This window comes from Notechis scutatus, chromosome 8, assembly GCF_049901735.1.
Source record: "Notechis scutatus isolate UNSWTSFEM ecotype Mainland chromosome 8, rNotScu1.2, whole genome shotgun sequence".
Taxonomy (NCBI): domain Eukaryota; kingdom Metazoa; phylum Chordata; class Lepidosauria; order Squamata; family Elapidae; genus Notechis; species Notechis scutatus.
In genome coordinates, this window is record NC_142016.1 from 20,515,199 (window position 1) to 20,537,465 (window position 22,267).

Genomic DNA, 22,267 nt, shown 5'->3' on the forward strand with positions numbered 1-22,267 from the left:
AAAATTTTTGAATCCCACCACTACTTCCAGGGGCAACAGCTGAGGGATGAGACCGGGCAACGATTGCACATCCATGTCATCAACACCCAAAGGCTGTGAGTTACATACATGGACACAAGGATGTCATCACAGCGCTTATTATTGGATGGCGTCATTTCACTACATCGTTTAGACACTCCTGCAGCTTGTTCCCAACTTGGATGCAGCGGAGCTCACTCTTCGGACCAGCAGCCTCATCTGAAGTAGCCTTTTCTATTTAAAGGATAAGAACAGGAGAACTATTCTGTGGTCTCATGTGATGGCTACCTTTCCTCCCATGGCACAAAGAGCTCCCCAAAAGTGAGCCGGGCCTTTTATCCATCTTATATAGTTGTATCGTGTCAGTAACCATGCCTGATTAAGGATTCCTTCCTTCCTTCCTTCTCTCCTCTCTCCTACACTCCCCTGCGCTTTCCCCTACCCAACTCTTTTCTCCTATCGCTTCCTTCCTGTCTCCTCTCCCCTCCCCTCCCCTCCTCTCCTTTTTCCTTCCTCTCCTCTCCATTCTTTTCACCTTCCTTCCTTCTCTCCTCTCTCCTCTCCTCCCTTCCCCTCTCCCCTACCCAACTTTCTTCTCCTATCACTTCCTTTCTTCTCCATTCTTTTCACCTTCCTTCCTTCCTTCCTTCCTTCCTTCCTTTCTCCCCTCCCCTGCCCTCCCTTCTTTTTTCTTCCTCTCCTCTCCGTTCTTTTCTCCCTCCCTCCCTCCTTTCTTTTCATGCCTCTGTTAGAATCTGACTCTGAGGGAGAGGAGGAACAGCTGACAGGGAAGCGGGAATGTGGCTCCAGAGGTTGTGGAGGAAACTGGGGAAGGGCACAGGCTGGGCATTCAGAGGAAGACCCAGGCCCATCCCTTCTTCATCCTAGGGCACGCAGAGAGGAGTGGATAAAGGAGAAACATGAATGGTGTGGTCTACGGGGGAAGAAAGGGCCTTGATTCCCTTCATGGGCTGCAGCTGTGAGGACTGTTTAAAAGGACAAACTGCACATGGGCCAGTGCTGGAAGCAAAGCATGAAAATATTTCTAGTTTGTCCTTACCTGAGTTCTGGTGTCCTTCCCAGTGTCCGTAGTTCGATATCTGTGGACGTCTTCAAGCCCTTATCCTGCCTTGTTTCATTAATTGCGTCAGTGTGGTTTGTGTTGTTTTTTTCTATTTATAATTTATATGTATTTTGAGTTTGAACGGAAGTTCTTCCTTTTCGCAACTGTTTGTAGGGGAGTTTTTTCTCCAGTCAATGATAATTGGACCTTTAAAGCCAAGTTAAAGGAATTAAAGGGACTTCACCTGTTTTTGTGACTTTGTTGCTTTTGTATCCCACCCTGGCTCATCACATTTCTTTTCTTTTCTCCTCACAAGACCAGTGGTGGGGTTCAATTTTTTTTTACTACCGGTTCTGTGGGCGTGGCTTGGTGGGCATGGCAGGGGAAGGATACTGTAAAATCTCCAGTCAGAGGTGGGATTTGTTGGTTCTCCAAACTACTTGAAATTTCCACTACCAGTTCTCCAGAACTGGTCATTACCTGCTGAATACCTGCTCTGCACAAGACTGCTGGGCTAATCGCTTGCACTCTTAAATAGCATCTGGTCCCAGAACACCCAACCAGCTCCAAAGTTCAGTAACAATTTACACCCGAACCTCTGGCATCTAAACCACCGCAGCATCGGCTCCTATTGCTTTCCCCACAAACGCAGCCAACCACCAAGTTGCTCCTATTTCAACAGGCTCCTCTTCCAATCTCTGAAAGTCCCCGAGAAAAGCCTTTCCTTGGATCTTTGCAAGGGTTTTCTTGCAAAATGAGCACTCCCTTGGTTGCAGCCTGTGATTTTGCAAAGGAAAAGGCCGGTCTAAAGCCTCTTGCAATCAGGTTCTTCGGTGACTTCCTGCCCTTCCGTTTAAGAATGCATCGGAGAAGCAGAACCTCAAGACCTTCTTAGGTGAAACCACCTTACGAGCTCCCCGTGGAAGGCACGGTGAATCTTCAAATGGTGAGCAAGGCGGGGGCTGAGAGGCGGCCACAGAATCTCAAGCAGGAGCCCTTGGGAACCGCTGTATGCTCGCTGCATGCTCACTGAGCTTAGACTAAACAGTAAGACGCGTTCCTCCCAGAGTTTTCCTTTTTAAATAACTTGAGGGTCACCTAAAACGCATATTGTTGCTAATGTTGTGGATAGATTACTGTTTGTGACTGTCCTCTCTGATCAGGCAGATTTTGCAAGGGTGTGATATCCATTCGCATCTCACTTGAATGTCATTCTCCTTTTCTTTCCCTGATGATTATTCCCCCGAAAATCCGCTTTCTTCATAGACTCTCGTTTCTTCTCTCCCTAAAGCTAAATAATTCCATTTCGGAGCATTCAAGAATGGAGCTTCTAGTGGTTACCATTTCCTCTTTGCCTGAAAGAAGGATCTGAAAAAGTTAAAAGTAAACGGGCATGCCCCGATTCATTGTTTGGAAACAGGGCTGGATTGAGGGGAGGGGAGGGGAAGTGTTGCCGTGAAGTGACATATAGAAGGTCTTAGGTTTTCCCATAAGTTAGTGAAGGAAACAGATTTGATTCTGTTGGTTCCAAATGGGGCCAAATGGGGCCAACAAGATTCCTTGGAGGGGGGAGATTTGAGGTTTTTAAGGATCGGGTGGATGCTTTAAATATTCTCAAGGCTTAAACTACCCCCTTTTGCCCCTTAAAATGTCTCTCCAACCCCAGAGAAGGCAAAGCAATCTTAAAATGTTTTTTTCAAACAGCTCCTCTGAGGCAATCTTGAGTGTTGAAACTTTGCAGCTCTTAAGTTACATCTTGAGGCATCCCTACTCTCAGAAAAAGGGTAAGCTGTTTTTCTAGTAAGTGAGTGCCTTCAACCAGGGGTGGGATTCTGCCAGTTTGGACCGGTTCGGGGCGAACCCCTAGCTCCAATGATGAGCTGGCTTCGAACCAGCTCGCTCCAACAATCCAGATTGCCATGCCTCAGCTGTGTTACTTCCCCAAAGTAACATTGAAGGTAAGTAATTTTGAAAGCTGTGCACGTGTGTGCAGCGCACTCAAAGTTATTATACTGGCAGCATCCCACCACTGGCTTCAACTCTTTCATCAACTTCAACTCCTTAATCAACTTTCATCCCCAAAATGAAGAGATTTAAAAAAAGGGAGGAGGAGGAGAATGGCTGATATTTTAGACCACTTTGCAGGATTAGAGAAATGCTGCCAATAAGAAATAGTCTGCTTTTAATTATGTGAAAAGCAGAGCCTGAATTTAGTTAGATCTGGTATCTTGCACTGAGGATTTCAAACCTGGAAGATTTCCCCTCATAGCTGTGTGGTGAAATCCTAAGGCCTTCTGGGTTCTACATGTCAAGCGACTGCATTGCTTCATTCCTGAGGCCTCTTTGGTGTTCTAGAAGAGCCGGGAAGAAGTTTTGATCCACACACCATATGCATGCACCAGAAGCCCCTTCCGACTGCTGAACGTTTTGTGACTGGGCCGAGCGCCAGGCCTCCACGGAGTGAGGTTTTGAAAGCTTGGATCTGCCTTTGCAACCAGTTTGTTGACTGGGGCGGCCCAGCAAAAAAAGAGGACACCTTTCATCCCTACCAGTGTTTCTCAACTTCAAGCTTCAAAAGTGTGGATGTCTTTAACATCCAGAAGTCTAAGAAACACTGCCCCACTTGTAGTGGTATGCAGGAAGAACCATGGGAGATGGACAAAGAGTTGCAGATTAGAAAATGGTGGGATAAATGCCAGCTGAGCCTGCAGAAGGAAGAGGGGCATAGTAAACGTCTCGGAAGAGATCTTTCCTGGTTTCTTGGATTGTAAAAGTAAGGGGAGAGAGAGACTTGCACAATTCTGTTAATGTAATTTTACTATGAAGTTACAACTAGTACGGTACCTCTGGATGTGCTTGTCTGGACAAATCACACAAATCTACCATGTCCATAAATATCAGACCACTACAGTTCTACTTACTCTCCTTAAGGGATGTGATGGCTCAGGGGTTAAGACGCTGAGCTTGTCGATTAGAAAGGTCAGCAGTTCGGCGATTCGAATCCCTAGCGCCACGTAACGGAGTGAGCTCCCATTCCTTGTCCTAACTTCTGCCAACCTAGCAGTTCAAAAGCATGTAATAAGGCAAGTAGAAAAACAGGGACCCCTTTGGTGGGAAGGGAACAGCGTTCCAGGTGCCTTCGAAGGCGTTTAGTCCTGCCGGCCACATGACTACGGAGACGTCTTCGAACAGCGCTGGCTCTTTGGCTTTGTAACGGAGATGAGCACCGCCCCCTAGAGCCGGAAACGACTGGCACGTATGTGCGAGGGGAACCTTTAACTTTACCTTACAGTTCTCCCAGAACACTTGCATTAGAAAGAACTATTTGATACATCCTGTTTTATTCCCTAGAGAAGAGATTAGCGAGAACTTAATCATATATTTGTCTCTTAACCCAGGCATGACACCCCAAGAATTTCAGCTGGTCTTTTCTCCCAACTCTTACTGAGATTCCTCTTCAGGTTAGATTCCCATTTGCTCTTTCATACTTCTCTGTGAATCCACATCCTGTCTACATGCTTGAAGACTGGTGGCTAAACCACAATAATTGTGACACAGCGGGGAAAAAAACCCACAGCTTCTGTCCTATTTCTCTATTTTCTGCAAATATATGATCTCATCTGAACTGAGTCCATGAAAAGTCTAGTTTTATAGGTAATCCTCAACTTACCATCACAGTTGGAACCAGAATTTTCACTATTAAGCACAGCAGTTGTTAAATGAGTTGCAGATGATTTTATGACTTTTTAAAAATCACAGTTATTAAGTGAATCACTGCAGGTTGTTAAGTGAATCACATGGTGACGTGAATCTGGCTTCCCCCAATTGACTTTGCTTGTTGGACGCTGTCCAGGAAAGTCATAAATGGCAATGACATGACCCCCTGGGATGCTGCACTATCGTAAACTCATGCTGGGCTGCCGAGCGTCCAAATTTTGATCATGCAACCGTGGAGATGTTGCAATAGCGAGGACCAATTTTTTTCCCCCGTGCCACTGTAACTTCACTTGCTTAAACCGATGGTTATACGTTGAGGACGTATAGGGCCAAGATATAAGTAGCAGAGTTGGAAATTGGCTGCAGGAAAAACTTTGAGGGTTCTTTGTGACTACAGGGCTATACATTGTCTTCGCCCTCCCCCCTGTCAGCCTTAGAAGCCATATTTTATTTAGGAGCTTCGAGGCTTCCACATTTAGTGCCTGGGAATTTGGGAGGGGGGATTTCATAGAGAGGTGGAAGAATAGAATAGAATAGAATAACAGAGTTGGAAGGGACCTCTGAGGTCTTCTAGTCCAACCCCCTGCCTAGGCAGGAAGCCCTACACCACTTCAGACAAATGGTTATCCAACATATTTTTAAAAACTTCCAGTATTGGAGCATTTGCAACTTCTGGAGGCAAGTTGTTCCAATGATTAATTGTTCTGACTGTCAGGAAATTTCTCCCTAGTTCTAGGTTGCTTCTCTCCTTGATAAGTTTCCACCCGTTGCTTCTTGTCCTGCCTTCAGGTGGTTTGGAGAATAAGTTGACTCCCTCTTATTTGTGGCAAGATATATTGAAACCCTGCTATCATGTCTCCCCTAGTCCTTCTTTTCATTAGACTAGACATACCCAGTTCCTGCAACCTTCATATGTCTTAGACTCCAGTCCCCTAATCCTCTTTGTTGCTCTTCTCTGCACTCTTAGATTAGACTCAACAACATTCTTTTTATAAGTCAAGTTACCCTGCAGCTGCAGAGGAGGGTCTGGAGGAACAACGGGTGATTGGACCATGTGATGGAGTGGTGGGTGGAGGGGATGGAATTTTGATTTTCAATTATGAAGGGAAAACCCAGAACTCTCCGATTCAGGTTTTCCCAGAGGATTTCTTCAATAAATTCTTACTTGGATGAACTTTGTTTCTGAGTGCTGAATAAAATGGGGAGTTTCATTGGAACGCTGACACCCCCATCAAGAAGAATGAGACTTAGAAAAATATGAACCAACATTGAATCTTACTGTCTTATTCTTTCTAGGCAGCCATGAACGTCTCTTATTGCCTCAGCAATGTAACCGCGGTGGAAGAAGTCATGCGCCATATCGCGATCGTCACCAATGTGATCATCTTGGTTTTGGGCATTTCAGGCAACGGGCTGGTCATGTGGATCATAGTTACACGAAAGAAACACAAAACATTCACCTCCATCTGCTATTTCAACCTGGCTGTGGCCGACTTCCTATTCTCCATGGGCCGCATCCCTGCCCTTGTGCAAGAGATCATGTACCAGCAATGGCCCTTCGGCCTCGCGCTTTGCAAGGTCCACAGCTTTGTCCGCTATCTCACCACCTTCACTAGCGTCTTTGTCCTCACTGTTATCAGCCTTTATCGATGTCTGATGGTAGTAAAGCCTGTGTGGGCCCGAAACCACCAAAGTCCTCGTTTTCAAACCCTGATGTGCATTGGAGCATGGACCCTTGCTCTGTTCTTCAGCCTCCCTTACCTGGTAGTCCGCACGATCGAAGTCAGAAACGGTGCCTCCTGTTGCATCTATCACAAGTCTCTCAAAACCTCGACCGAACTGCCCCTGAGAATGAGCAGGTTCTTCGGCGGGTTCCTCCTGCCCTTCACCATCATCTCTATAGCTTACTCCATTCTGCTTTGCAAGCTTCGTGAACGGCGCTGGAAGGGTTGCCACCGCACCATCAGCCTGGTGGCTGCCATTGTCGCCCTTTTCTTCATCTGCTGGCTGCCCCACCACGTCTTCGTGCTGCTGAACACCGTTTGGACCAAAAATGCCCTTTGGGGAATTGCGCTCAAGGTTTCCAATGCGTTGGCATACTTGCACAGCTGCATCAACCCAGTGCTCTATGGCTTTGTGGGCTACGTCCGGAGCAGGGGCCTTCGCCGCCGAGCTTCCTTCTTGGGACTTTTCCGCAAGGCCCTCATTGAAGAGGACACGTCGTTTGCGACAGAAGCATCAGAGAATCTTAATCAGACGACTTAAGGACGCAAGGAAGGTTGGGTGTTTTCTGTTGCATCCTCCAAGAATATGATGATGATGGTGTTGCTACATTCAGTGTTTGGGAAATTGGGAGGGGGGATTTCATAGAGAGGTAAAAGATTAGACACAACAACATTATTTTCTCAGAGAGTCAAGGACATGTTGCCCTGCACCTGGAGAGGAGTGACTGGAGGGATGTCTCCAAGAGGGACAAAGATTTGATTGGGCCATGTGATGGACTGGTGGGTGCAGGGGGTGGATCTTTGATTTCTCTTTTGGGAAGGGAAAACCCGGAACTCTCAGATTTGGATTTTTCCAGATGTGCCAATATGACAACTGTAATAAAATGGAACTTTGAGGGAATGTGTGTCTCAGAGTTTATTTGTTTAGAGTTGGTTCCTTGAAATGCTGACAATGTGATTTTTGGCCTTGTGCTTTTTCTTAGCTTTCGGGGGGGGGGGCGGTTTCCCCTCCTTTCACTTCCCACCTGTTTTTGTTAGATGCTTTTAAAAGACAAGTGTTGTTGCAACAAGATGACCGAATGGTTTCTGGCATTGAAAATATTTCTCAACCTCCCTCCTGTTCATCTCTTTCCTGTACTAAGGGAAATGGAGAATATAGCAAACAATTATTTTCTGTCGTGTAGCAAACAATTATTTCCACCCATGTATCCTGCCTTGACTTCATCCTGCATCATTTCATTCTATGACCTGCCTTACCTTGGCAAGGTTGCCCTGGTTGACTTTGGATGTGAAGAAACAGACTAAAGAAAGAATGTCTTGATGTTGAGAAAGAGTATGAAGAAATCTTTTTGACTAAAGGCTGTCACCTTTCCATAAGCAAGAAACAAGAAGGAAAAAGAAAAAACAAGGGCGTGGCAGGGGAAGGATACTGTAAAATCCCCATTCCCTCCCCACCCCACTAACCTGCTTTCCAGCTCCATTTTCCTGTGCAGGGCAACCAAAGAAGACCCAGCCAATCAAATGGGACTTGAGAGGTAGAGAATAGATGGGGACAGGGCCAGTCAGAGGTGGGATTTGCTAGTTCTCCGAACTACTCAAAATTTCCGCTACTGGTTCTCCAGAACTGGTCAGAACCTGCTGAATACCACCTCTGTTTCGCACCCTCTGAAATATAATAAATGAACATAAGTTTCCACTCTCACATTTAAGAGGTCTTCTCGACACTCAATGCAGCCCAGCAATCACACACTGTGATTACACAATGCAGCCCAGCAAAAAGGATTCATGCTGAGTCCCATAGTTAGGTTTATTTTCAAGAAGGTAAGGAGTTACTATATCAAACCTTTGAAAATGAACACACCAAAATGCTAGCTGTTTGTTTTTTTTTTTGTCAGTCCACTAAAATAAAGTCTCCAAGAACTTTATTTGAAGCTCTCCTCTCCAGGAAGCTAACAATCCTTTCCCCAAATAAGATGTCCCAAAGGCGCTTTTTTCAAGAGGCAAGTGGATTTTCCCAGTTTTTCTTTGAAGATGTTTCGCTCCTCATCCAAGAAGCTTTTTCAGCTCTATTTCAAAATAAAAGCGATTCTGGAGTATCCATTGTCTTGTCCACCGTGTCCTGACAAACTCCTGTTTCTTTTCCAGGCCCAGCGATGAGATCGATGCTACAACCAGTTCTGTTCCGCAATCATCCTGTCTTATCATCTGGGGTCTAGGAGAGTTGGAGTTACGGAAGACAGCTGTGTGATTCCATCATCAACTGAAATGCTACACTAGGTTTTCCCTAAGATGTCCACGTAAGAGCCCCCACTGTTCAAAGTACATTTATTTAGGGGGTTTAAGGAAGAAAAATGACTTTATTTTTTTCCCCTTAACTCATTATGTCCCTTTTCCAGCCTTCCCAACTGCAAAAGGTGAGATGACGACTACTACTACTACTACTACTACTATTCATCATTGCACAGTCAGCAAGATGTTCAGACTGGGTTTGACACTTTTGTCTACCTATCGAGTCCTTACCAAGGACCTGGGATAGGCAAATCTGGATGTTTGATGGTGTTAACGGATATTGTCGCAGGATGGAAGCTGTTCCAAGCAAAGCTGCCTTCTGCAATTGACCGATGGCAAATTTGTCAACGCCGACGGTGTTCAAGTGGTGCTCCAGTTGTTTTGGGACTACACCCAAGCCGCCTATTACTAGTGGTCCTACTCTTGCTTGCCTTTGCCATCGTCATTCTATTATTATTATTACTATTACTATTATTACTAGTATTAGTATTAGTATTAGTATTAGTATTATTATCTCTTTTATTCATTAAACGTGAAACTCAGTCAACTGAAGATTTAAAATTGTATCACAAATATCATTGACTAGCGCTGATGGTTGATACCGGTTATTGTCGTTGTTGTTGTGAACTGTGGTGGCACAGTGGTTAGAGTGCAGTACTGCAGGCTACTTCTACTGACTGCCGGCTGCCTGCAATTTGGCAGTTCGAATCTCATCAGGCTCAAGGTTGGCTCAGCCTCCCATCCCATCTGGGATACAAAAGTTTAAAGCCGCACTTGACAAGTTGCTTAAGTTGCTGGACATTTTCCCTGCAGGGGACACATGTGCAAAAAACAGACGATCTGTTTTTTGTGGTGAAGCACAACACCTCTCAGGCTCCAGGGAGTCTCTGCAAGAACCACTTCCTGCCACGAGGAGATGCAGGTCTGAATTTCAGATGGCCAAGACAGCAGATGATCGGCACATGTTTGGGCGGCCTGAAGATAACGGTAAGGTTTGGTGTTCTAAACCAGGGTCTCCAACCTTGGCAACTTTAAGGCTTGTAGACTTCAACTCCCAGAGTTCCTCAGCTAGCTTTGCTGGCTGAGGAATTCTGGGGGTAGGTTGGAGACCCCTGCCCTAGACCATTAATGATAAAACATTTACAGGAGGTCCTCAGTTTATGACAACTGCTGGGACAAACACTGAACATTTCTAGATAGAACAGAACAGAACAGAATAGAATAGAATAGAATAGAATAGAATAGAATAGAATAGAATAGAATAGAATAGAACAGAACAGAACAGAACAGAATAGAATAGAATAGAACAGAACAGAACAGAACAGAACAGAATAGAATAGAATAGAATAGAACAGAACAGAACAGAACAGAACAGAACAGAACAGAACAGAACAGAATAGAATAGAATAGAATAGAATAGAATAGAACAGAACAGAACAGAACAGAACAGAATAGAATAGAATAGAATAGAATAGAATAGAATAGAATAGAAAACAGTGTTGGAAGGGATCTTGGAGGTCTTCTAATCCAACCCCCTGCCTAGGCAGGAAACCCTACAACACTTCAGACAGCTTATCCAATCTCTTCTTAAAAACTTCCAGTGTTGAAGCATTCACAATTTCTGGAGGCAAGTTGTTCCACTGATTAATTGTTCTGTCAGGAAAAGTATTAGTTCTAGGTTGCTTCTCTCCTTAAAAGTTGGAGTTTGTTTTTCTGTGTCATTTGCTATTCAGTCCTGGAACCTCGTTCTAGCATTCATAAAGACAGTCCACCATATCAAAAATTGCTTTTGGATTGGTCGTGGTACTGGAAGCATCTAAGAAGGGCACAACGAAGTCAAAATGGTGGCTGCAATTCCATTATATCGCATGTTTTGATCGACAGTTAAACGTGGAAGCCACGAAATGAATACCTTAAAAGAATGGAAACCAATAAAAAATAGTGATTATCACAACTGAAAAACTGTGTTTCCAAAATATGACTAGCCAGCCAATGCCCCTAGAACTCCAGTTTTAGGGATAACTTTGAAGAAGTTTCTTCAGTACAAATGTTCTTGTGTAAAGACGACGTGGGAGAAATGTTCTTGTACAAGACATATGCACACTCCAAGACTACATGCCCCAACCCATCTCCAAAGACTAAACAAAGGGGAAGAGGGAGAGGAATACACTAAGCAACCCCCAAAGGGCCACTTGCACAGATGACACTTAAATCAGCACTTGTATTAGCTGTGTCTGTAATTCAAATGAAAACGTTAACCTACCAGGGGGACGGTTCTGCTGGTTCAGGTTTCAAACTGGGCCTCAGCATTTGTTCACACTCTGCTCTTGCACCAGCCCCTTTCCCCAAGTGAGCTAGGAGGAATGTTCCTTCTTGCTGGCAATTGCATGTAGCCCAGAGGGGGTATTCAACCGGTGCTGACCAGTTCTGGAGAACCGGTAGCGGAAATTTTGAGTAGTTCAGAGAACCAGCAAATGCCACTTCTGACTGGCTCCACCAACCCCATCTATTCTCTGCCTCCCGAGTCCCAGCTGATCGGCTGGGTTTTCTTTTGTTGCCCTGCACAGGAGAACGGAGCTGGAAAGCAGGTTAGTGGGGTGGGGAGAGAATGGGGATTTTACAGTATCCTTCCCCTGTCACACCCACCAAGCCATGCCCACCAAGCCACACCACGCCCACCACACCACACCATGCCCACCAAGCCACACCACGCCCACCACACCACAACATGCCCACCAAATCATGCCCACAGAACCAGTGGTAAAATAATTTGAATACCCCCACTGACGTAGCCCTCTTGCAAATAGCATCTCTGGGCCACCTGTAGTCACTGAGAGGACAGGTAGCTTTTTTAACAGTCCCCTTAGGATGAGGTGGGCTCTCCCATCCTCTCTTGAATTGCCAGAATAGCCTCTAAGACTGAAGCGTTGATAATGAGGCAGCATGGCATTGACTAGAGATGAGATGGAAATGTTGGACTTACTTTGGCAAAGGAAAAGGGGTGACATATGGCTCAGGGAGTCGAGAGAAAAATAAAAGCGAGGAAGTTCTGCATTATAGATTGCTAATTTGCCAACTTGGAATAGACTGTCACCATTCTAATGGTCCCAAAGGAGAAGACAAGTTATCAATCATGATGATGCTTCGCAGCTTACTCTCTATCCAAGTCGGTCTATTTAGGAGAGTTTGTGAATTACCCAGAATTCTTCATCACTGATGGCATGAAGATAGGGGCAGGATAACCAAACTGAGAAGCTTGACATTGGGGTTCTGCATTTCTATTAGATTTGGCGACAGTCTAAATGACCTTTGGGGAACTATGTCCATTGTTGTTCTGGTCTTCTGGATCCTGTCCATTGGGTCGAGTGAGAGGACCTTTTGAGGGCTGCTTTAGTTCATGTCCAAGCAATTCTACAAAATTATGGGAGCACAGTTTATGAAATTATAGGAGCACAGTTCTCATCAGCTGTGGTTTTCTTACTGGTCCCTATGCTTCTTGGTTTGATCAGTGGTGGTATTCAGCAGGTTCTGACCAGTTCTGGAGAAAAGGGAGCGAAAATTTTGAATAGTTCAGAGAACCGGCAAATCCCACCTCTGACTGGCCCCGCCCCCATCTATTCTCTGCCTCCTGAGTCCCAGCTGATTGGCTGGCTCTCCTTTGGTTGCCGTGCACAGGAGAACGGAGCTGGAAAGCAGGTTAGTGGGGTGGGGAGGGAATGGAGATTTTACAGTATCTTCCCCTGCCATGCCTACCAAGCCACACCACCACATCTACCAAGCCATGCCCACAGAACTGGTAGGAAAAAGTTTTGAATCTCACCAATGGGTTTGATCCTCACTTACATGGTTTACACTTGTGCTCCACATTATTCTTCATGGTCCCTTTGTTTTGCTTCTAACATTGTTCCTTTGTTCCCTTTTGGTTCCTTATCATCCTTGTATTCTCAGGGTAGAGGTCATCAACTCCCAAAACTCTGTTTTGAAGTGGAACTATTTCACAACCCCCGAAAAATGGGATGTAAGCACCTGAAATCCAGGGGACTCTATCATGAGATCTCCATGTGCAATTGCACAAGTCTTCAGTTGAAGGATTAACCTCATTTCTGTTGATTTCCATGGGTCTAATTTTGAGAGCAAGCCACTGAGTTTTTAATTCTTTTTTTTTCCAGTCAGTGGCCAATACAAAGCAGATAACGATTTAATGATAATGTTTTGCTTTCAGAAAAAGAAAACACAAGCTGATAGATTTCTAGACAAAGCCCCATTTCCGTTTCTTCTCCTTATCTCATGCTTGTAATTTGTTCAGCTGACAGTCTCCATTCTGCCTTTTGCATTATGCTGCTTATCCCTGAAGTGTAAAATGTTGCATGTATGTAATGCAAAAATGTACGCTTCCCCATGCTGATGGAATCGGAGCATAAAAATATACATTTACCCACCGATGATGGGAGTTGGGAACTTTTGAGAGATAGGATTTTTTCTTCCCTTACTTCAGATGATTTTAAGAGAATGCATTCATTTCAGATCACAGTGCAAAAAAAAAAAAAGGAGACAAAGAGAGTGATGTCTGAGTTGTGCAAGACACAAATAAAAATTAGTTTAGGGTAGGAAGAAAATTGCCACGTCTTGAAAAACTACTTTGCTGCAGACAAACTACCCAGGAGACATTTCTGTCATCAAGCAGACGTCAAAGGAGCGATGTCCAGACACTGGACTGTCCATGGCCTTTGGAAAGAGACATGAAGAACAGAAGTTTGCTAATCTGTCCAATTAGGAATCGAGCCACATTACAAATTTCAGCCAGGATGGGCTGTTGTTGTCTATCACATCCACGGCAGCAGAAATGACGCCAGTGCCCATCAGTCGGGCTGGTGGTGATGTTGAAGTCACAGCTTCTTGGGCTTCTAGCTTCATCAACCTTTGCAAAAAGATTTTGAGAACATACGGCTTTTCTTTGTTGGCGGTATTTTCTTGGAATAACGCTGTGCTCTTTCTCAATCAGCGGGGCCATTACGATTACGATTACGTTTGCCATCATTTCCTGCTGAGTTTAGCTGCTTTGGGGTGGGAGGCCAATGAGGCGTGCCACTCTCATCTTTTTTGGAGGATGGGGGGGGGGTTACTTCTTCCTGAGTCCCCTCACTTCCAGACAGATTGATCCACAAGAACACTGAGCCTGGAGCAAAAAGGATGAAAACCATCTCCTTGAATTCAGAGGAGGGAAAGCTTTTCAGATTTGTAAGGGTGCCTTTTGATTTTTGCTAATGTGTAAAGGAAGGGGGACTGGGGGCCATGTCCTCCCTGGCTGGGTGCCCCTCCCCCAGATCAGAGGGCATGGCAGAACAGATAACAGATAATCAGAGTTGGAAGGGACTTTATAGGTCATCTAGCCCAACCCCCTGCCCAAGCGGGAAACCCTACACCATTTCTGACCAATGGCAGTCCAATCTCTTCTTGAAGCTCTCAAGTGATGAAGCTCCCACAACTTCCGAGGGCAACTTCTGTTCCATGGGTTGATTGTTCTCCCTGTCAGAAAGTTTCTCCTTATTTCCAGGTTAAATCTCTCCTTGTTCAGTTTCCATCCATTATTCCTTGTCTGGCCTACAGGCGCTTTAGAAAATAGTTTGACCCCTTCCTCCCTGTGGCAGCCTCTCAAATATTGGAAGACGGCTATCCTGTCTCCCCTGGTCCTTCTCTTCACTAGACTAGCCAGGCCCAGTTCCTGCAACCGTTCTTCATATGTTTTAGTCTCCAGTCCCCTAATCATCCTGGTTGCTCTTCTCTGCACTTTTTCTAGAGTCTCAACATCTTTTTTATAGTGTGGTGACCAAAACTGGATGCAGTATTCTAGGTATGTAGTTGTTACAGGTAACCCTTGGTTTATGACCCTAATCGAGACTGGATTATGGCTGTAAGTTATGTCATCATTAAACCATCACATGACCGCACCTGATTTTATGACCTTTTCGGCAATGGTTTTAAAGTGAACACAATGGTCATAAAAGCAATGTCATGGTCCTTAAGCAAATTCGTTGTCTACCAAAAGTGGATTTTTTTTGCTGAAAACTGGAAGCAAAAATATTTGATGGCAAAAAACAACAACAACCCACCATTGTAAGTTGTGACCATAGGATGCTTCAAAAAGTTGTACATGCGGGCACCCCAAATGCAATCATGTGATTCGGTGAGGGAATGGTGATCATAACTTTGAATCTAGATCATATGTAGACTGGAGAAGGTCTGTTGTAACTTTGAATGGCCATTAAGGGACCAGTTGAATGACTGGCCTAAAATCAGCCATTCAGCTTTGCTGGCCAGTGATGGACTTGAATCTGGATCGCCCCACTTCTGGTCTAAGACCTTCATCATTACAAGATGCAGGTTCCTAAGCTCCATCTCAACCACAGAACTGGGCAGAAAAGACACAAACAGAGAGAGTGGGGTGTGGAGGTGAGAGGCACAGAGAGGCAGACAGAGAGAGACAAACAGAGGCAGAGAGACAGAGAGACACAGAGAGAGACAAACACAGAGAGAGAAAGGCAGAGAGAGAGAGAGGCAGAGATCTTGTAAACAGGCAAATCAAATAAATAAATAAATAAATAAATATAGAAGAAACAGAGAGAGAGAGAGAGAGAGACAGACAGACGCACGGATAGACAGACAGAGAGGCAAGAGAGGACAGACAGAGAGAGAGAAAGGCAGAGAGAGAGAGACAGAGAGAAACAGGCACAGAGAGAGAGCAGAGAGAGAGGCAGAGAGAACTCTTATACTTATTATCTTGTAAACAATTGGCAAATCAAATAAATAAATAAATAAATAGAGAAACAGGCATACAAGAGAGAGAGAGACAGACAGCGCACGGATAGACAGACAGAGAGGCAGAGAGAGACAGACAGAGAGACAGACACACAGAGAGAGGCAGAGAGAAACAGGAGAGAGAGACAGACAGACAGGCAGACAGAAGGACGGATGGACAGACAGACAGGCAGAGAGACAGAGAGAGACAAACACAGAGAGAGAAAGGCAGAGAGAGAGAGGCAGAGAGAAACAGGCATACAAGAGAGAGAGACAGACAGACAGACAGACAGACAGACGCACGGATAGACAGACAGAGAGGCAGAGAGAGACAGACACAGAGAGAGACACACAGAGAGAGAGGCAGAGAGAAACAGGCATACAAGAGAGAGAGGCAGACAGAGCAGACAGACAGAAGGACAGATGGACAGACAGACAGGCAGAGAGACAGAGAGAGACAAACACACAGAGAGAAAGGCAGAGAGAGAGAGGCAGAGAGAAACAGGCAAATGATTAATAGATTATATTACCACACAGGCATACAAGAGAGAGAGAGAAAGAGAGACAGACAGACGCACGGATAGACAGACAGAGAGACAGACAGAGAGACAGAGAGACAGACACACACAGAGAGAGGCAGAGAGAGAGAGACAGACAGACAGGCAGACAGGCAGACAGACAGACAGACAGAAGGACGGATGGACAGACAGACAGGCAGAGAGACAGAGAGAGGGGGAGGGAGGGGGAGGGAGAGGGGGGAGAGAGGGAGAGAGACCTATAGGAGATCAAGATAATCTTCAACGGTCTCATTTCATGTGCCACTTCAGTGGCTAGAAAGATTGGGGATTCTGATGTGTTGGACAGATGGAAAGAGGTCAAACTGCGCATCAAAATACCACAGCAGGCAGGGGGGAGACGTGGTGCTGACAGGATGGCAGGAAACATAGATGACACAGTCATCATCTCCCAGGAGTGGAGGCCTGCCTGAAACCAACCTCTCTTGCCACCATGGTGTATAGATTGATGGGATTTACATCCCATTGCTACACAGTTTGACACCCCACATTGCATCTTCTTGAATGTTAGAGGCCAATTTCCTTAGATCGCTGTTGGCTCTTCAAGACAATCCAAACAAGACGCACAACTAGGAATATTAGCTCTGCAGATCCAAACTGGGTCGGTCCAGAGCAGTGGTGGGATTCAAAAATTTTTACTACCGGTTCTGTGGGCGTGGCTTGTTAGGCATGGTGTGGCTTAGTGGGTGTGGCAGGGAAGGATACTGCAAAAATCCCCATTTCCTCCCCATCCCACTAACCTGCTTTCCAGCTCCGTTCTCCTGTGCAGAGCAACCAAAGAAGACCCAGCCAATCAGCTGGGACTCTGGAGGCAGAGGAGAGATGGGGGCAGGGCCAGTCAGAGGTGGATTTGCGTTCTCCGAACTATTCAAAATGTCCGCTACCGGTTCTCCAAACTACTCAAAATGTCCGCTACCGTTCTCCGAACTACTCAAAATGTCCGCTACCGGTTCTCCGAACTATTCAAAATGTCCGCCACCGGTTCTCCGAACTACTCAAAATGTCCGCACCGGTTCTCCGAACTACTCAAAATGTCCGCTACTGGTTCTCCAGAACTGGTCAGAACCTGCTGAATCCCACCTCTGGTGCAATGATTTTGTCTTCCAAGCTTTTGGACTCTTGCTGGAGCCAGGGAACATCTCTACTACCTCTATTTTTATAGTTAGGCTACATTAACAGAATCTTGGAAACCTGAAATTAATTATCCCTTCTTTTCATTTTACTCTGCAAAACTAGGGAGGGTCCCTTCTAAAATATTTGTCATGCCTTCCCTCCTTTTGTGCGCTGAGATGTTGTTTACATGACGGTTGTCACATCTGCAATTGTCTCTCCTGTCCCTCAAGGTCATTCCCACATATCTTCACAACTGCATTTTTATGTCCTTTGTTCACTCCTGCAGGAAGATAAATTGCATTATTTCTTTCTTTCTTCCTTCCTTCCTTCTTTTTTCCTTCCTTCCTCCTTTCTTTTTTCTTTCTTTCTCTTTTTCTTTCTTTCTTTTTCCTTTCTTCCTTCTTTGTTTTTTCTTTCTTTTCCTTTCTTTTTCTTTTTTCTCTTTCTCTTCCTTTTTCTTTCTTTCTTTTTATTTATTTCTTTCTTTTTTCCTTTCTTCTTTTTATTGTATTTGTATAAATTTGTTTAGTAAAGTATTTTTATAAATTTAAAAAAGAAGGACTAGGGGAGACATGATAGCAGTGTTCCAATATTTGAGGGGCTGCCCCAAAGAAGAGGGAGTCAAGCTATTCTCCAAAGCTCCTGAGGGCAGACAAGAAGTAATGTGTGGAAACTAATCAGGGAGAGAAGCAACTTAGAACTAAGGAGAAATTTCTTGACAATTAGAATAATTAATCAGTGGAACAACTTGTCTCTAGAAGTTGTGAATCTCCAAGTTTTTAAAAAGATGTTGGATAACCATTGGTCTGAAGTGTTGTAGGGTTTCCTGCCTAGGCAGGGGGTTGGACTAGAAGACCTCCAAGGTCCCTTCCAACTCTGTTATTCTATTCTATTCTATTTCACGAACCATTAAATTCAGAGAAAATTCAGTCCTCACCAGACAGAGAAGGACTGTGTTTTTCAGAGCCGTTGTTTAATAGGGCCAAGCCCTTCTGTGGCAGACTAGATCGATAAGATTGATAATCAAGACTGGCAGAAACTAGATGGAAAGTGTTTTGCAAGTCTCTAACTATGAAAGACAAGGGTTGCCCAGCTTCTTAGAACCTGCAACAGGGTGAGTAGCCACAATCATGATTTTTTAAAAATATAAAATCTGATTCACGCATCATGCCTAAGGTGATTCATTGGGTTGGGACCTTGTGCTTTATGGGAACAGCGTTGATGTTGTTACTGAACCATGGTTTATGGCTCAGCAAGGGAGGTAATCTTTATATACTGCACCCAGTTTTGGTCACCATATTATAAAAAAGATGTTGAGAATCTGGAAAGAGTGCAGAAAAGAGCAACAAAGACAATTAGGGGACTGGAGGCTAAAACGTATGAAGAACAGTTGCAGAAATTGGGTATTGGCTAGTTTAGAGAAGAGAAGGACTAGCGGGGACATGATACATATGTTCCAGTATTTGAGGGGCTGCCACAAAAAAGAGAGGGTCAAATTATTTTCCAAAGCATCAGAAAGCAAGACAGAAAGCAATGGATGGAAACGAATCCAGGAGAGAAGCAACCTGGACTTAAGGAGAAATTAAGGAGAAATTTCCGAACAGTGAGGACAATGAGTGGAGACAGTGGAGCAGCTTTGCATTCAGAAGTTGTAGGTGCTTCATCACTGGAGGCTTTTAAGAAGAGACTAGACAGCCACTTGAATGGTATAGAGCCATGATGGTGAACCTATAGTATGTGTGCCAGAGGTGGCATGCAGAGCGCTCTCTGTGGGCCTGTGCGCCTCACCAACTGCTCTACTGGTTTCTGGCACGCTGGTTGGTCTTCGGTTTTTGGCGCTCCAGCACGCATGAAGAGCAGCTGATCTTTGGTTTCTGGCACTCCGGCATACACAAAGAACAGCTGGTCTTTGGTTTCTGGCGCTCCGGCACACATGAAGACCAGCTGATTTTTGGTTTCTGGCACTCCAGCACACATGAAGACCGGCTGATCTTTGGTTTTTGGTGCTCCGGCACACACGAAGACCAGCTGATCTTTGGTTTCTGGGGCTCCGGCACACACGAAGACCAGCTGGTCTTTGGTTTCTGGCGCTCTGGCACACATGAAGACCAGCTGGTCTTTGGTTTCTGGCACTCCAGCACACACGAAGACCGGCTGATCTTTGGTTTTTGGTGCTCCAGCACACACGAAGACCAGCTGATCTTTGGTTTCTGGCGCTCCAGCACACACGAAGACCAGCTGATCTTTGGTTTCTGGGGCTCCGGCACACACGAAGACCAGCTGATTTTTGGTTTCTGGGGCTCCGGCACACACGAAGAACAGCTGGTCTTTGGTTTCTGGGGCTCCAGCACACACGAAGACCAGCTGATCTTTGGTTTCTGGGGCTCCGGCACACACGAAGACCAGCTGATCTTTGGTTTCTGGGGCTCCAGCACACACGAAGACCGGCTGATCTTTGGTTTTTGGTGCTCCGGCACACACGAAGACCAGCTGATTTTTGGTTTCTGGCGCTCCGGCACACACGAAGACCAGCTTGATCTTTGGTTTCTGGCACTCCGGCACACACAAAGACCAGCTGATCTTTGGTTTCTGGCGCTCTGGCACATGCGCATTCCAGTTTGGGCACTCGGTGCCGAAAAGATTCACCATCACTGCTATAGAGTCTCCTGCTTGAGCAAGGAGTTGGACTAGAAGACCTCCAAGGTCCCTTCCAAATCTGTAATTCTGTTATTCATGAAGCCATGATTTCAATACTGTGCTTCATACTGTGAACCAACTGAGCCCCCCCCATCCCCAGCTACATCTGCCTCTCCCCAAATTTTTTGGATGTGTAACACCAAAACATCTACACCAGCTAGCATCAAATTGGAATGTAGAAGATATTGTATTCCGCCCTGGAATTAAAGAGTTGTGTTAGGAAGTAGAGCATTGAGAATAGTTAGGAGTTTTGAACTTGGTTGAAGGGCCAGACTAAGAGGCGATAGAAATAGGACAGACCATTCATATGTAGTGAAGAAATCCAGATTTACAGGTCCTGAGTAGACACCGAAGGTGCTGTATAACAGCAATAAATCATGCAGGTAAAGTCATAATGAGGGCTACTGAACTTGTGGGCTTATCTGTACCACTCTTATCAGACTGGGCTGATGGTCCCAGGGTAACTCTATTTGCAGTTTTCTTTGGTCACAAAACCTTATGAGATAATAAATACGTTCAGTTTTAAGGTGCCCCAAGATCTTTCTTATTTGGGCAGCGAAAGACTGACAAGATGGCTCTTTTGAAAAACTTGAGAAAATTCATTTCACTCTTGATTATTTTTTTCCTGAATGCCCTGGAGAGATGCCTTCCCCTTTGCAAAGCTTTACCCCAGTTTAAATTTGGAACTAATTTCCCTGAACACCAGGAACATTGGGGGAAAAAAATCTACTGTTTGGATTCACCAGAAGAAAGTCCTGGGGTTTGGATATCTGAATGCTTTAAAGCAGGGGTGTCCAACCACGGTCCGTGGACCGGACCGTCCGGAACAAGTCTTACCGGGCCATTGGTTGCTGGGCCGCCATCTTTTTGATAAAAAGTGCTTCCGGTGAGCAGAAAGCTCATTTCGGGTAGAAAGCTCACCGGAAGCACTTTTCATCAAAAGAGCGGCGTGCTTCGTGAGCTTTTCCGGGAAAGCCAACCCGGAAAAGCTCACGAAGCCCGCTCTTTTGATGAAAGTGCTTCTGAGGTCACGAAGCACTTTTCATCAAAAAGATGGCAGCGCCCAGTTGATGGTACCGGGCGCGGCGCCAGCTGATGCCGGTACCGGGCGCGGCATAAAAAGGTTGGGGATCACTGTTTAAGCAGGTTCCAACCTGCCTTAAGACTTGTGGACTTCAACTCCCAGAATTCCTCAGCCAGCTTTGCTGGCTGAGGAATTCTGGGAGTTGAAGTCCACAAGTCTTAAAGTTGCCAAGGTTGGACACCCTGCTTTAAAGGCATAGTCCCTGAGTTCTATACTAAATATTAGTCTATGCCAGGGGTGGGCTGTTGGGGCTTCGCAGGGGTTCAGGAGAGCTCCTAGCTAAGATTCTGTGCAGTTCAGACAACCCTCAAATCTCAATAAATCTCAATCCTGGCTAGCCCCACCCATCCCTCCCCTCCTCTCCCAGGAGTCCCTACATGGCCCATTTTGGATGCAGGTAAGTGCAGGGCCCACGCAGAGGCTTGGGGATGGTGAAAAACGGGCCTCCTGGAAGTTCGGGAAGGCCGTAAATGGGCCAGTTTCCAGCTTCCAGAGAGCCTCCGGAGCCCGGGGAGGGCAAAAACGCCCCCCCGCCCCCACTGTGGTGCAGGAGGCTGACTAGGCCACGCCCACCATGGCCACACGCACCCAGCAACCGGGCAGAGAGAATCCTTTGCTAAAAATTTTGAAGCCCCCCCCCTGGTCTATGCAAGAATAAATATCATATCAGAAATATCCAGGAAATGAAATATGCTCAGTTCTGGGCCCCAAATGGGTTAAGGGCCCCATTTCATGGTTATGTTAACATCCATGGCAATAGTTTTTACTTGGCAACCGTATATTTTGATTCTGTATTGTTTTAATTACTTTATTGTTTTATGTTTTTAGGGTGAAGACTGCCTATGAGTCACTCGTTAAGAGGGGTGACGATATAGAAATTCAATAAATAAATACCTGGATTCCCCCCAAAGTTTCATTTTGAAATACAAAATTGGGTTTCGGGCATGGAACTCTGAAAGTTGGCCATCAGAACTCTGCCACCATTTTCTTCTTCCTCTTTGCTCACTTCTCACACGAAAGAAATACCTTTTTTTTTTATCTTTTAGGCTCAGAAGAAGAAAAAGGGCCAAATCTCAGAAGGATGGATCCCTTCGCTTCTGTTCTGTATAGTTATTCCGTTGAGAATGACACCTATAATTTCAGCTGGAATGATTCTGAGATTTTGTATGATGATACTGAAACCTCAAGCACA

General features: G+C 45.3%; 1 protein-coding gene across 1 annotated transcript; it reads left to right on the forward strand.

The window, feature by feature from the left end:
• Positions 1-2,857: 2,857 nt before the first annotated feature.
• LOC113423252 (N-formyl peptide receptor 2-like) lies at positions 2,858-7,384 on the forward strand. The gene is made up of 3 exons (XM_087970365.1): positions 2,858-3,039; positions 4,480-4,542; positions 6,095-7,384. Exon 3 carries the CDS (start codon positions 6,101-6,103, stop codon positions 7,061-7,063), a length of 963 nt encoding a protein of 320 aa, XP_087826491.1. The 5' UTR covers positions 2,858-3,039; positions 4,480-4,542; positions 6,095-6,100; the 3' UTR covers positions 7,064-7,384.
• The last annotated feature ends 14,883 nt before the right edge of the window (positions 7,385-22,267 follow it).